The following is a 14,892-nucleotide window of genomic DNA, read 5'->3' on the forward strand; positions in this document are numbered from 1 at the left end:
GACCCGTGGGGCTGGCACAGCACGGCCCCGGGGCGGTGACACCGCCAGGGACAGCGACGGGAACAGCGACAGCGACAGTGACAGTGCAGAGCCAGTGCTGGGGCCTAGCCCTACAGTGCTAGCGCCCCCCACTAGTCCCTGTCGCCAGTGTCACTGTCCAGCCCAGTGCCAGGTCCCCACCCCAGTGCCAGCGCCACCTCCCAGTCCCAGTGCCAATGTCCAGCCCCAGTGGGCAGCAGCGGGGGGCCATGACCCCACCACACAAGGCCACCAGCACCCATACACCAGTACCTGCAAAGCGACCCGTGCTACCCAGCGGGCACACACTGAGGTCCCCCAGTGTGGCCACTGCAAGGGCAGCTCATGCACTGATGGCCCATGGCTGCTGGGGATGGCACTGTGCTACCAAGAAGCAGCATGGCCGGAGCCCTGCAGCTGCCAGGAACATGCTGCTTGGATCCCTCACAGCCCCAAAGTCCCACCTGGCACCGTGCCGGGTCGTCAGGGGTATTTTAAGACCTGGGATTTAAATGGCGGATGGGCGCAGGCGGCACAAACACTTGCAGAAGGACTGTGCAGACTGGTGGCCTCTCCCCCCAAACACCATGCACTGAGTCCTCCCGGCCTCCCTGCTCCCCCCAGCAGTGTGGCACAGCTGTGCAAGTGCCTGACACTGCCAGGCTGGATGTGGCACCGCCCTGGCCACAGCCTCAGAAGGGGACAGAGATGACAAATCCCAATTGAGTCCTGAGGGGGTGCACTCCCCCCAGGGGTGCTGGGCTGGGGTCCTCCCACACTTGCCCACCCACCTGCCCCCCCCCAGCCGGGGGTTCCTCCAGGCGCTGCTGCAGGTCACGCTTCTCAGTTGACAGTGTTTCCACGAGCCGGTTGCTGGCAGCCAGCTCTTGGGTCAGCTCTTCGATCCTCCTGAAAGGGAGGGAAGGGCAGGGGACACTCAGGCACTGGGATGGCCCTGGAATGCTACTGGGGACAGTTGGGGAGGGGCAATCTCTGGGGCAAAGCAGAGAAAGCCTCAGGGCTGCTCCCCCTTTCCCACAGCCCAGCTCTCTCCCCGTGGGGTAATCCCTCCACCCCGCCAGATGCCTGCAGCCCCCTGGCCCCGCACAGGACCAGCCCATTGGTAGTCCCCAAGGACCGGCACAGGGCACAGGCTGACAGCATAGAGGGGACAGGTCATGGGCACCCACCTCTGGGCCATGGCACTGCAGCCATCATCGCTCCTGTCCTCCTCCTTTGTCCTTGCAGCTTCCTTCAGCTTCCCTGCCAGCTCCCGGCACCGCTCCGCCTCGGCTCTGGCCAGCGCCGTGGCCTGTTCGGCCTCATTCTGTGCCAGCCTGGCCTCCTGCACAGTAGCAGGGTGAGCACACAGGCACCAGCATCAGTCCTCGCCATTGCCCAGCCCCCCGCCATCCCTGGCCTCACCTCCTGCAGGAGCTGGATCTTGTTCTCCAGGAGTTCGTAGACGTGCTCCGACTCCCGCTGCCGCTCCTCATACTGCTGCCGGAGCGCTGCCTGGCTGCGGGTCGTCTGGTTCTCCGCAGCCACCCTGCCAGGCACAGCATGGCATGGCACGGCACAACATGGCACGGCATGGCACAGTAGGGCACAGCACAATGTGGTACGGCATGGCATGGCATGGCATGGCATGGCATGGCATCTTACAACATGACATGGCATGGCACTGCATGGTATGGCACGGCCCACTATGGCACGGCACGGCACATGACATGGCATAGCCTGGCATGGCATGGCCAGGGACCTCCTTCTGTGGGACCCCCCCAAGTAGGGCATACTGTAACCTCTGAGCACCGCTGCCCTGAGGACATGGCTCCTCCAGTGGCACCAGCTCATGCTCAGGCTCTGAACCACCAAAATCATTCTTGCTCACCCCCAAAACCAGGGGAACCCTGGCAGACGTGCCCCCAGCCCCCCACCTGCCAGTGCCCTGCTGTGGGACACCCACGCCACAGACCCCCCCGGGCACGACGCTGCTCTCCCTTGCCAAACAGGTGCTGCCCTTTATTTTTGGCTGGCGCTGGGGCTGTAAGAGGAGCCCGGCGGGGGCCCAGCCCCATTGCAAACTCCTCCAGCCCCATTACAAACCCCTCTGCTGCCCGCTGTGTGCAGGGTGCAGGCAGACAACCCTGTCCCCATGGCACATGGGTGCCACATCCACCCCGGAGCAGGGGGCTCAGCTGGCCCTACTCACCATGTGTTGTCCAGGGCTTGTTGCTTCTCCTGCAGCTCCCGCTTCAGGCTTTCCACCTCCACCTTCAGCTCGATGTTCTGCAGGGCAGGAGGGAGGTGGGTAGGATGCCCCCACACTTGCCCAGATCCCCCAGTGCGACTACCCACGTGAAGGCATCAGGGGTGTCCCGGGGGTCCCCCACCCCACAGCAGGGCTTTGGGTGCTCCTGGCATCAAGCGGCACCAGTGGTATTTTAGCCCACCAGTGCTGGGATGGGGTGAACCCACTCCATCTGTTTGCACCCCAACTGGCACCACCACCCACCTTGGGCACCTCACCGGGCTGGGGACACCCTCCCCAAATCTCTCCCTGCTCCAGCCAAAGGCAACAAGGGGCAAACTCCCGCACAGCAGCTTCCCCCAATCCCAGTGCTGTGCCCGATGCCCTCTCCGGCATCCCCACCAGCTGCGCTCCCCCAGCCCCATCTCCTCCTGGCAAAGGGGGACCAACAGGAGGGAAACCCCCATCTGGGAGCCATCCCCTACGGATGCTCACCCGCCGGTAGACATCATCCCGGCTTCCCTCGCCCTTCTGCTGGACGCGCTCCTCCAGAAAGTAGATGCGCAGCTTGAGGCTGAAATTCTCCTTCTTGAGGTCGTTGAGGTGCTGGGAGAGCGTGCGGTACCCATTAGCCATGGCCGGCGGGTGGTCCATGGCGGGGGCATCCCGGCACCCCTCACATGGTGCCGCCAGGTCCCTGCCTGCCTGCAGCTCCTGCTGCCGTCCCTGCGGCGGCCCCTCTACTTTCTTTTTTTTTTTTTTATCCCCTCCCGGAGCTATTTGAGGAATCGCTGGAGTGGGACGTCGGGGACGGGAGGGTGGTGAAACCCGAGCCCCGGCAGCCCCCACGCGCCTCAGCCAGGAGGGCGGCGAGGGGGAGCGCGGCACCAGGGGGGGCTGAGCCCCCTCTCCCCGTCCCACCGCCACCTGCCCCACGTCCCTCTCCTGCCCTCCACACCTCACTGGTGCACCCAGGGGATCCAGCACGTATCCTGCAAGAACCCAGGGGCACTGGGGGGGTCTTGGTGGTGCCATGGGGGGGGTTGTCCCTGAAACCCCACGGTCTCACCTGCTCGAAGTCCCGCAGGGTCTGCGTCTGGGCGAGGGGACCCATCTCCAGGTCCCGGAGGAGACATGTCTGCATCAAGGGGCCAGGCTGGGGCTGAGCACCTGGGGGGCCATGGGACCCCCCCGGCTCGGCTGGTGCGGGGTCCTCATCGCCCTCACCCCATGGCCCATCTTGGGAAGCTGGGAGGGAGCGAGGGCGAGCGACAGTCAGACGAGCAAAGAGGCTGCTTCACACCCCGCCTGCCCCCAGGATGTCACCAGGAGGGACACTGGGATGCCCCGGGGTCCAGCGAGCCTCCCGCTCGCCCAGGGGCATCACCCTCGGCAGGGCATGGGGCCGGGGCATACAGGGTGGGGGCGGGGGGGAGCTCTCAGGGTGTCTTACCCGCCATGCAGCTGGCTCCAGGGAGCACGGCCGGCCCGTCACCGCTGCAGGGGTCCCTGCAGAGAGGAGCACACGGCCGCATGACACAAGGCATCGGGTGGTCCAGCCCCCAAGGGACCCCCATGCACCACCCAGCTGCCGTGCCAGAGGGGCCAGGGAGGGCCGTGGGGGATTTTACCAAAGGCTCCGCATGGTGGCTGCTGCATGTCCCCCACCCCGGGAGGGTCACAGGCGGCTGGTGTGTGGCACCATGGTTGGAGGGGGGCAGCAGGGCAAGCCCCCAACATCAAACAGTCGTGCAAAAGCCTGCCCGGGGGGGGGGGGAGGGGGGGGGGGCGAACCCCAGGCAAGGGAAAAACCCTCTACATCTGTGGGCGTGCGTGGAAGCGGGGGGAGGGATGCACCCCTGTGCGTGCGTGAACAGGGGCACAGGGGTGTCCGGGCATACGTGGGGGTGACCGTGTGTGTTCCCACAGCCGGGAGGCATCTGTTCTAAGTGCAAAGACACGAGTCCCCGGGGGACGTGCAGATGGCAGTGTCCTCTTAGGAGCACTTTAGCCCCATTAGCAGCCCTGGCAGGGCCACCTGAGCCCCCACAGCAGCCCCCCGCAGTCCCTGGGAGGGGGTCTGGGTGCTGGCAGCGAGCAGGGGCTGCCTCAGGCAGGGCTGGCCCCGGCTGCGCTCTGAGGGGCCCCATGCCTCTGTGCTATCACGTCTCACCAGCTCCCCACCGCAGCCACGCTCAGGTTTATTTTCAGCTGAGAAGTGTGAGTCATTTCAGGATTTAAAAGGAAGAGAAAATAAACCCAACCCACAAATAAAAAAAAAAAAAAAAAACAACAGATTTTTTTTTACCTTTTAAGAAAAATCAGAGTATTTATTTTCTAATCTCATCATGACAGATTTTTGGTGGGGTCCCACGAATAGGGAGGTGGGCACTCACCCCCAGTGCCACGGTGGGCACAGTGCCCTGCCCACACACATGTGACTGAGCCCCAATGGCCTGGTGGGGCCAGCACGTTCTTGTGGCACAAGCCATGGTAGGGGTCGTGCGGCCACATCCCCAGAGCCGGGCACGCCACACCAGCACCTTGCAGGCAGGGGACACAGCACTACCAGCCTGGGAGGGAGCAAAGGGACGCAGCCAGAGGGGGCCATGGCCCCTGCAGCAACAACGTACCACAAGGGGAAACCGAGGCACGATGGCTCTAAATGCACCAGCACTGGCGAGGGGTGGCCCTGCGCCCTACCAGGCACCATAACCAGCATGATACCCAGAAGCACAGTACCCAGAGGTTCAGTACCCGGAGATGCAGTACCCAGGGGCATGGTACCCAGAGGCATGATTCCCGGAGGCACCCAGAGGTACAATAACCAGAAGCATGACACCTGAGGAGACCCAATACCCAGACGCACAATATCCAAGGAGGCGTGATCTCTGGAGGCATGACACTCCAGGAGGACTGATAGCCAGGGGTGCAATACCCAGAGACAAAACATCGAAGGAGACATGATACCCAGACTCAAGATGCACAAGGACGCACAATATTCAAGGAAGCACAGTACCCAGCGGCACGATATCCCAGGACATGATACCCCAGGAGGCAACATACCCGAAGAAGCAGAATACCCAGTGACATCACATGCAAGGAGGTATGACACCCAAGGAGGTATGACACCCAGAAGCATAGTACCCAGAGATACAGCAATCAAGGAGGCGTGACAGCCAAATGCCTGATACCCGGAGACATCATACCTGGAGGCACAATACCCTTAGAGACACAATACAACATCCAAGGAGGTGCGATACCAAAGGAGGCACAACACCTGAGATGCAACACCCGAGGGGTGATACCCAGACAGAATGGTGATCAACCCCCACAGTTCCAGTGCCACGGGGGGGGCACCCTGAGGCAGGGCCAGCCTGGCACCATGGCTGCCGCAGGCTCTGGGTGAATGAGCAAAGCCTGGCCAGCAACCCCCAACACCAGTACTAGAAGCCCCATGCCGGGCCATGGGGACGCTGGGCCAGCAGGAGCCCTGGGCTCTGTCATAGCCACAGCCGGCTGGGCTAGATGGGGGCTCCCCCTTCCCTGTCTGTGTGCCCAACACTGGGAATTTGTTTCCTGTGAAGGGAAGGCTGCCGCGGTTCTGCCGGGGCTGCAGGAGGACAAGAGCCCTTTCATGCCGGCTGTGCCACCCCAGGGCACGGAGCAAAGCCACTGGCACACCATGGAGCCGGAGGAGGGCACAGCCCAAGGGCCCCCCAACCCCCTGGGCAGCACTTCCCACCCCTGATGTACCTTGAAGTCCTGGCATGAGGGGTGCCACGCGGCCCTGACTCAGAGCACCCACTGACTCACAGCATCTCCATGGCATCACACCAGGGCCACCATGGCTGCTTGCCAGCACAGGCACTCCGGGAAGAGGGGAGAGCACAGGGGTGGCTGCCAGGGCCATGGCATGTGGGCTGTGTGAGGCTGGCCACTGCCCCACGGAAGACCATTCCCAAACCACCCCATCCCCAAACCACCCCATCCCCAAACGGCACAGCACTACTCAAGCACACCGAGACGGCAACTCACCTCTTGCTGCTGGATCACCTCCTGTGGACGGACAGAGGGACGGACAGACAGATGGAGAGAGGGAAGGATGGAGGGATGGACGGCAACCCCCAGCCCCCTGCTCAGCCACGGCCACTCTGGGTGCCAGCAACTACCTTGGGGCTGGCAGAGGGGCTGTGGCGAGGGCCTGTCAAGGCCAGGGCGAGCGCAGAGGCTGTGCCGGGGATGGGATGCCGAGCATGGCTGAGTCTGACTCCCCACTGACTCGTCGGCACAAATGTTTCATCAGGGTCTGAGTGCCGCCACCAGGGAGGTGGAGCTGGGGACAGACAGCCACGGCCTCCGCAGCCGCCTGGGCGTGTGTGGACGGCGTGTGTGCACGGCACACGGCACGGCCGACCACCCACTGCCCACACACAAGGCACGGCAACAAGGTCTCCATTGAGCACGGCAGGATGGGGGGAGTTGGGGGCTGGCGTTACCCATGCTCCGGGTGAGGACGGCTCCCTGCACTACACCGCAAGCGTGGCCGCTGGCATGGCTCCTGGGGCCCGGCAGCCCTGGCAGGGTGCCGGGACAAACGGTCTGGCCGGCAGCTCAGGCTGGAATTGGGGATGGGCAGAGCCAAGGGAAGATCAGGGAGGATGCAAACGGGGCTAGAGAGATGGGGCAAGCCAACCTCCCCGCGCCAGCACCCCGAACTACAGCCATTCCCGCAGGGCCACCCTTGGCCCAGCACCTCCCAGCAAAACCCACCTTCCCAGAGCCACAAGGGGAGCCCAGTGCTGGTGCTGGCACCAGCCCAGACCCACAGGACCCTACAGCCCCTGCCCTCTTGATTGGCACAGCACATGCATCCCTGGCACCCCCAGGACCTCATGGCACAGGTTATTGAACACCCGTGTGTCCCCAGCACTGGACGAGGGCCTCCCATTCCCTTCCCACACACCGGGAGCTCCCCCAAACCTCTTGCCTGGATGCCCAGCAGCGCTCCCGGGCTTGCCCCACTCAGGGCCCAGCGATCCACAGCCCGGCTGGAAGTGGGGTATCCCACAGCCCCGCCAGCAGCACCAACCCGCGGGACCTCCGCAGCAGGCAGGGGACACCCACAGCCCAAGGGGGATGGGGTCAGGGGCAGCCAGTGTGGGGCCCCACGCAGCCCCGAGGGAGCACACCCGCATCCCGGCTGCATCCCGGCTGCATCCCGGCTGCATCCCGGCCACACCGATGCCGGTTGGTACCTGGGCCTCGACCTGCCGCGGCATCGTCACAGCCCAGCGTGGGCACACGCCGCCCCCACGGGCATCCCCGGTACACGCAGCCGCCACGCGTTCCCGGGGCACGGGGAAACCCCGAGCCGCATCACCCACGGACACACGCACCCACGCATGACACACGCACGCACGGACGCGCCCCTCACCTCCGCCGCGGGGCTCGCATCCTGCCCCGAGCCGGGCACCGCCGCACCGCGCCGGGCAGTACCGGGCCGGGCACCGGCGGTATCGGGCGGCACCGGGCCGGGCCGGCGGGTCTCCGCAGGCGCTGCCGGGCCGCCCCAGCGTGCGCCGGGGAGGCGGCTCTGCGGCACCGGCCGGCTCCGCCCGCCGCTGCATCCCCTCCTTCTCCTCCTCCTTCTCCTCCTCCTTCTTCTCCTCTTTCTCCTCCCCCCTGCCTCCATCCTTCATCCATTCCTGCCTCCCTCCATCCTTTCCCTCCCTCCATCCCTCCCTCTGACCCTCCGTCCTTCCTTCCCCGCTCCGTCCCTCCCTCCATGCCCTCCTCGCTCCCTCTCTCCATCCTCCCCTTCGTCTCCCCAGTCCCCCCCGCCCAGCAGCCAGTCTGCCCTGGTTGACACAGCCACCCCCTGCCCCAACCCTCCACTCCCCCCAGCCCCTCTGCGCTGAGCCCCAGTCCTTCGCCATCCTTCACTCCCCCAAGATCTCCCCATGACACCCATCCTGACACCCCAATTACCTCCAGTCCTCCTTGTCATCTCCTACCATTCTGGTCTTCCTTGGATGCCTCCATCCCAACCGGACACCCCCAACTCCCCTTGTCACCCCCAGAGCCCCATGAACCCCCTGGGTACCCATCCAGCCCCACAACACCCTCACTTGCTCTCTAATCTTCCGTGATTTACCAGTACTCCACTGGGACACCCCCATCACCCTCAATCCCACTTGACTTCACCGTCACCCCAACCCTTGTTGAACACCCACCATCCCAACATAACACCCCCAATCTCCCCTACCCTTGCCTTTCCTTTTCCACCCCCCATCCAGACCCAAATAACACCAGGTACCTTTGAACCCCCCAATTCCTTTCCCTACTTGATACCCCAGTCCCAGTGCTGTGTGTGTCCTCTCTTGGGGAGAGAGTGTGTTCCATCCCTTCTGTAGGGACCACCCCACTCAACACTCTCCTCCATCCTGCACCCACAGCCCCTTGGCAAGTCATCCCCTGCGGCTTCCACACACCTACCACCAAGCAGAGCCCATCCAGTACCCCTGTGTTAATGGGATCAGCACCTGTGACGTATCCCCATAATCCTCAGACCTCATCCCAAAGGTTCATCAGCCCCCATCATGTCCCCCTGGCGCCCATCCTGCTGGTCCTGCCAGCTTTGGGGTCCCCGCCAGCCAGAGGGACTCTTCCTTGGGTTAAAGGCAGGATCCAGATTCAAGTTTCTCCAGCTGGCTCCCTTGGAGGGCCAGGAGTAGGGGGCACATGGCAGTTGGCGCGGCCACTCCACCAGCACCCCCTGGATCCCAGCAGGCCCCCAGTGAGGGATTGGGTGCCGGGGTGCTGGGGTGCCGTGCGTCTGTGCTTCCCGGCCCTGCTCCCCAGGAGAGGGCACCAGCCAGCCGTGAAAAGCCAGCAAATATGATGCTGCGGCAGCAGTGGCTTGGCCACACGTGGCCTCCACACAAGCAGGCCACAGGCGCGGGAGAGAGATCACAGAGACATAGGGAGTCATTGGGCAAACCCAGGTGGTGCCGGCACCGGGAGCAGGGCAGCGAGACACCGGGTCAGCGGGCACCTTGAGCAAGGTCTTAATGGTTAACGGAGGCCAGAGCCGGTGGCAGGGCTGTGCCAAGGTCCATCGGGGCTGCGTGTCCCAGCCATGGCACATCCTGCAGCGTGGGTGCCCCCAGCCCATGATACATGCGAGGATGTGGAGAGAAAGCCCTGTCCCTGTCCCCGGGTCACACAGCTCCACTGAAGGGCCATCTCAGGACCTCACTGCAGATTTCACCAGCTGCCCTTGACACCATCTCTCACCCTGTGTTGGCTGCCCTGGACTTTCCCCCCTCTGGCGTCACAGTTGTTCCCTGGCTGCGGCTGCAGTGTATGTAGCACCGGGGTGTAGGTAGTGCCAGGGTGTACATCGCACCAGGGTATATGCAGTGCTGGGATGTACGTAGCACTGGGCTCTCCCACTTCGGCTGCACTGCCTATGGTGAAAGCAGCCATTCTGGCCACCTCCTGGCTGCTGGGGCAGGTCTGTCACCTGGACTCTGCTGCATTTAACAGCCTCTGAGGCCACCCCAGGTCTCACACGGGGCAGTTTGGTACCCAGTGTTGCTGCTTGGGGCACACACAGCCTGGGGAGGGGCTCAGTCCCATCAGGACCTAGCTTGGGAGCACTGTGTCCCTGCTGCCCACCTGTAGTGCATGGGAAGTTATGGGCAAGGAAGGGCCAGATCCTGGCTCCCCCATGGGCAGGACCCAGCATTTGTCTGGTCCAGGTAGGCTGTGAGGTTTTGGCCCCATGGGCAAGGGGACATCCTCCATCCCTTGCCATCCACCATGCTGGGCTGTATCCAGCCCTGTGGGGTCCCCACACTGTCCCTTCTTAAGGGCCAGCTCTTTCCCCCGTGAGGTCACTGGAAGTGGCCACGTGGCTCTTGCCCCACGGAGGGCGTTTGCAAGGCGGCTCCTGTGCACCCCATGTCATTGGGAGCTGGTGGCCAGGGCTGGCCCCATGCCCCTGGCCCCTTATCGGGGGCATTGCTCAATGGCAGGCGTGATGCCGGGGGCGGGCAGGGGCCATGGCACTGCCTCACCTCTGGGTTGTGGGGCCTGAGGAACCCCCATTCCTGGGCGAGCTGGGGGGACATGGCCAGGCTTGCCATGGCCAGGCTGCTCCCCTGCCAGCAGCACCCCCAGCTTTGAGGGGAGCCACCCGCACCACAGTGGCTGCCACCACCGTCCCCCTCCTGCCTCGCTGCGGTGTGATGTGCGGGGCAGAGAAACTGAGGCACGGCTGCGGTGCGCGGGGTGGGGGACACGCTGCCCCTCGCTCCTCCCGGCTCCGTGACTCCCCGGCTCGGGGGTTTCGGGGTCCTGCCGGGACATCCCCTCCTCTCACTCTGGAGCTGCTGGGGGGGCCGGCACAGCCCCGGCCCCGCTCCCCTCCACCTCCTCCCTCCCTCCGGGGGTGGAGGGGGGGTGGAGGGGGTTGCCCGGGCGGGCTGGGGCGGGGAGGGGAAGAGAAGGAGGTGGGATTATGGAGACGGGACCCAATGAGCCCGAAAAACGTGCCCCGCTCGCAGCCCTTTTAGCGCGGCGGGTGGGCGGCAGCAGCCTCCCGGCGGCGTGCGGAGAGAGCCGGCGTCCCGTCCCGTCCCGTCCCGTCCCGTCCCGTCCCCCGCCATGGCACTGGGGAAGCTGCAGAAGGTGCTGATCAGCGACAGCCTGGACCCCTGCTGCCGGGAGATCCTGCAGGCCGGCGGCCTCCGGGTGCAGGAGAAGCCCGGCCTGAGCAAGGAGGAGCTGCTGCGGGAGATCCGGGTGAGCGCGGCGCGGCGCGGCCGGGCTGCACCCAGGGGTGGGGGGCTCGGGTGGGCTCAGCTGGGGTCCGGCTGTCCCCAGTGGCAGCGGACCCTCCTCGCCCAACGGGGCCGGTCCCCGCCTCCCGTCTGATGCAAGAGCCCGGCCGGTTTTCACACGGCGGATCCCAGTCCCCCGGTAGTGGCTGTCCCCAAACTGCTACCCCCCCGGGACCACCCTGAGACTGCCATCCCCGGCCCCGGTCCCACCTGCGGTGTTTGTGTCCCCATCCCCCGTTCCCCCCCAGGACTGCGATGGACTCATCGTCCGCTCGGCCACCAAAGTCACGGCTGACGTGCTGGAGGCGGCGGAGAGGCTGCAGGTGGTGGGCAGAGCGGGCACCGGCGTGGACAACGTCGATGTGGAGGCAGCCACCAGGAAGGGTGTCCTGGTCATGAAGTAAGAGCAGGAGCATGGGGACATCCCTGTCTGTGCTCCCGGGGAGGCAGGGGAGGCTTCAGCTGGGTGCCCTCCCCACCCATGGCACCCCAGGTCACCACCCTGTGGGTCTCCATCCTCACGGGGTGCAGACCTCCATCAGCCTGGGGGTGACACACCAGTGACACCACTCTCCATCCCCAGCACACCCACTGGGAACAGCCTCAGTGCCGCCGAGCTCACCTGCGGGATGATCCTGTCTTTGGCCAGGTGAGTGCAGGGCAGGACAGGGGGATGGACGTAAGCCCCACGGCCCCCTGCCCCCATGCTCATCGCAGCCTCCCCTTTCAGGCAAATCCCGCAGGCAGCTGCCTCCATGAAGGAGGGCAAGTGGGACCGTAAGAAGGTAGGAGGCCAGTGCAGCAGGAGGGGGTGGTGGGTGCCCTTGTGGGGTGTGCTTGTTCACTCTCTGCTTTGCACCCTAGTACATGGGCATGGAGCTGAACGGGAAGACACTGGGCGTGCTGGGGCTGGGGCGCATCGGCAGGGAGGTGGCCACCCGCATGCAGGCTTTTGGCATGAAGGTAAGGAGCTGGGGCAGGGAGGAGTGATGGGGAGCTTGGAGCCAGCACCATGCCAGGCTGCAGGAGCGAGCGCCCACTCTGCTTCAGACCATAGGCTATGACCCCATCATCACCCCCGAAACCTCAGCCACATTCGGTGTGGAGCAGCTGCCACTGGAGCAGATCTGGCCCCGCTGCGACTTCATCACGGTGCACACGCCGCTGTTGCCCTCCACCACGGGTACGGGGTGGGCATTGGCACGGGGGGCGGGGGGGACAACTTGTGGGGAAACAGTGCAGCCCCTCACTGCTCACGGTGCTCCCTCTCTCCACAGGGCTCCTGAATGACAGCACCTTCGCCAAGTGCCGCCGCGGCGTGCAGGTGGTGAACTGTGCCCGTGGAGGTATCGTGGATGAGGGCGCGCTGCTGCGGGCACTGCAGTCGGGACAGTGTGGTGGGGCCGCTCTCGATGTCTTCACACAGGTGAGGGGGCCCATGGGGACACCCTGAGCTCAGCTCTGGCTCGGCATCACCTTAACCCTGCCCAAGCAGGACCAGGGCAGCCCTGCAAACCCCATGGAGTCAGGGACAGCCCTTCCCAGCTCCCTCCTTGCAAGGGAAGAGGGTGTAAATACCTGCCCCGGGCTCCCAGGTGGGTGCTGGGGGCTGACAGCGGGATGCGGTTGTGTCAACAGGAGCCCCCCAAGGACCGTGACCTGGTGAACCACCCCAATGTCATCTGCTGCCCGCACCTGGGCGCCAGCACACGGGAGGCGCAGAGCCGCTGCGGCAAGGAGATTGCCATGCAGATCGTGGACATGGCCACGGGGAAGGGGCTGGCTGGCATAGTGAGTCCCCCCACCGGGCACCTGACCTCTTGTGCCTCAGGTTCCCTGTCCCTAAACTGTGGGTGCATTGGGAGTCATCCTGCGTGCTCGCTGGTGGGTTGCCATGGCGCATCCTGCTCTTCCTCGCAGGTCAACGGGCAGGCTCTCAGCAAGGCTTTCGCACCCCAAACCAAGCCCTGGATAGCCCTGGCTAAGGCCCTGGGCATGGTGCTGCGCACGGTGGGCAAGAAAACGCAGGGCAACATGCAGGTCTGCACCCTAGGTGAGCTGGGCAGGCTGCCCCCCATGCCCGGGCACAGGGACCCCCAATGGGTGGACAGCACACAGGGGCACACGGGGACCCACTGGACTGAGCGGATGGGAGGAGGGATGGGTGCACAGCGAGGTGGAGGAATGGGCGGTTGGATGGTGGGGTGGGAGGATGGTGGGAGGATGGGGGTGTGGGGGTATGGATGGATATATGGATGCATGCATGGATGGGAGGGAAGATGGGAGTAGGGGTGAGTGTATGGATGGGTGGGTGGAAGGATCAGCCCCAGGATGAGTGCTCCAGCATGGGGCTGGATCTTTCTGCTGCCGGCCCATCCACTCCCTACCTCCTTCCCTGCACCCCAGGGACACCCCTGCGGGACGCTGGGAACTACCTGATGCCTGCTGTGGCTGCGGGCATGCTGGCCGGAGGGGCTCAGAAGGAGGTGACCCTGGTGAACGCCCTGCTGCTGGCCCAGGAGGCTGGGTTGAAGGTACGTGGACTCCTGGGGCTCCACAAGTCATCTTGGTGCACCCAGACCCTGTTCTTCCCTGCCAAGCATCACAGGTCCAGGGTCGCCCCATGGGGCTGCTAGTGCACCTCTTAGGCTGGGGGGTGACATCCCCTGGGGTGGCTTCTGAGGACATCTCTTCCCTGCGCTCTGCCACGTGCAGCACTTAGATGCTGAGTGTCCACATCTCTCTGGCAGGTCACAACCACCCACAGCGATGTGGGCCCTGAGCCTGACAGCAGCACTGGCTTGCTGCAGGTGGCCCTGCAGGGCACCCCGCACCGGGCAACAGGGACAGTGCAGGGCAGCACCCCGGTGCTGCGGGAGCTAAACGGGGCCACCTTCAAGCAGCCGGCCCCGCTGGCCGGCCCCGTCCTTGTCTACAGAGCCAAAGCCTCCGAGCCCAGCACACTGCCCACGCTTGCTGGTGAGTTCCCCGTGTTGCCCCCAAGCAGGGGGGGCAGCCTGGGGGGACCCTGCATCTGCCCCAGAGCCAAGCCGCAGTAGGGAGGGGGCAGGTGTTGCATGGAGACATGGGGATGGAGGGGCAGCTTGGGCAGAGGGTTGGGGGCTTGGAGCAAAGGACTTGGGGTGGGGGAAAGAAATGGCATCGTGGACCTTTTGAGGGGTGTTGGGGTGGGCAGAGCCCTGCTACCTGCTGGGTGCTGGGGCGGTGGGGGAGCCCGCAGCCCCTCACCCCTCTCCTCCTCTCCAGGGCTGCTGGGGAAGGTGGGGGTCCAGCTCCAGTCCTACCACAGCTCCAGCGCGGTGGCGGGGGAGCAATGGAGCGTCGTGGGGCTCTCAGCCCCCCTGTCCGACCTTGGCGAGCTGAAGCCACGTGTCACGGAGGTCTTCCAGCTCCACCTGTAGCCCTCAACTGCCGGCAAGGACCCTCCCCACGGCCTCAGCACCTGGATTCCCCCCAAACAGCAGGGGAAGCATCGCACCTGGCTGCCCCCGGCCCCTACGCTGGGCTTGGGGTGGCCCCGTGCTCAATAAAGGGTCCAGGAGGAGACTGTGTAATGCCTTTTCTGTACGGTCCCTTGTCCCCAACCCCAAAGCTCCTACAGGCTCTGTCCCTCCTACCCCCAGCCCAGCCCCTCCTGCCCCCCTGCTCCCGCTGCTGTTTGCTCAAGGGTGCAAAGGTCTCCACGTCTGCTGCAGCCCCGCTGAGGTCCTGTCCGGCCATGGTCCTGTGCATGGCCCAGAGAGCAGGCAGCGC

The 14,892-nt window shown here is 64.9% G+C and overlaps 2 protein-coding genes across 4 annotated transcripts in view; one reads left to right on the forward strand and one right to left on the reverse strand.

Annotated features, from left to right (window-relative positions):
* Positions 1-3,071, reverse strand: part of PDE4DIP (phosphodiesterase 4D interacting protein) — a 30,540-nt gene extending 27,469 nt beyond the window's left edge. For all 3 annotated transcript variants that reach the window (XM_082483623.1, XM_082483624.1, XM_082483622.1), the window contains exons 1-5: positions 2,765-3,071; positions 2,231-2,307; positions 1,444-1,567; positions 1,209-1,363; positions 810-927 (exon numbers count right to left, since the gene is read on the reverse strand). In XM_082483623.1, coding sequence (XP_082339749.1) covers positions 810-927; positions 1,209-1,363; positions 1,444-1,567; positions 2,231-2,307; positions 2,765-2,923 — 633 coding nt within the window. In that variant the 5' untranslated portion in view covers positions 2,924-3,071. The remainder of the gene's footprint in view (positions 1-809; positions 928-1,208; positions 1,364-1,443; positions 1,568-2,230; positions 2,308-2,764) is intronic.
* A 7,822-nt stretch (positions 3,072-10,893) lies between these two features.
* Positions 10,894-14,672, forward strand: PHGDH (phosphoglycerate dehydrogenase). Its single transcript, XM_082483311.1, has 12 exons — positions 10,894-11,080; positions 11,367-11,518; positions 11,702-11,767; positions 11,849-11,903; positions 11,983-12,081; positions 12,169-12,301; positions 12,396-12,544; positions 12,757-12,909; positions 13,039-13,171; positions 13,525-13,652; positions 13,869-14,097; positions 14,386-14,672. Exons 1-12 carry the CDS (start codon positions 10,943-10,945, stop codon positions 14,538-14,540), a joined length of 1,590 nt encoding a protein of 529 aa, XP_082339437.1. The 5' UTR covers positions 10,894-10,942; the 3' UTR covers positions 14,541-14,672.
* Positions 14,673-14,892: the final 220 nt, after the last annotated feature.

This window comes from Vanellus vanellus (assembly GCF_965231255.1).
Source record: "Vanellus vanellus genome assembly, chromosome: 5".
Classification (NCBI taxonomy): domain Eukaryota; kingdom Metazoa; phylum Chordata; class Aves; order Charadriiformes; family Charadriidae; genus Vanellus; species Vanellus vanellus.

What these genes read in the sequence shown, in the direction of transcription:
- PHGDH (XM_082483311.1), top strand. Translation starts at nt 10,943, where the DNA reads ATGGCACTGGGGAAGCTGCAGAAGGTGCTGATCAGCGACAGCCTGGAC. An exon ending in CTCTCGATGTCTTCACACAG is followed by an intron (nt 12,545 to 12,756) that starts GTGAGGGGGCCC and finishes TTGTGTCAACAG; the next exon opens with GAGCCCCCCAAGGACCGTGA. An exon ending in CATGCAGGTCTGCACCCTAG is followed by an intron (nt 13,172 to 13,524) that starts GTGAGCTGGGCA and finishes CCTGCACCCCAG; the next exon opens with GGACACCCCTGCGGGACGCT.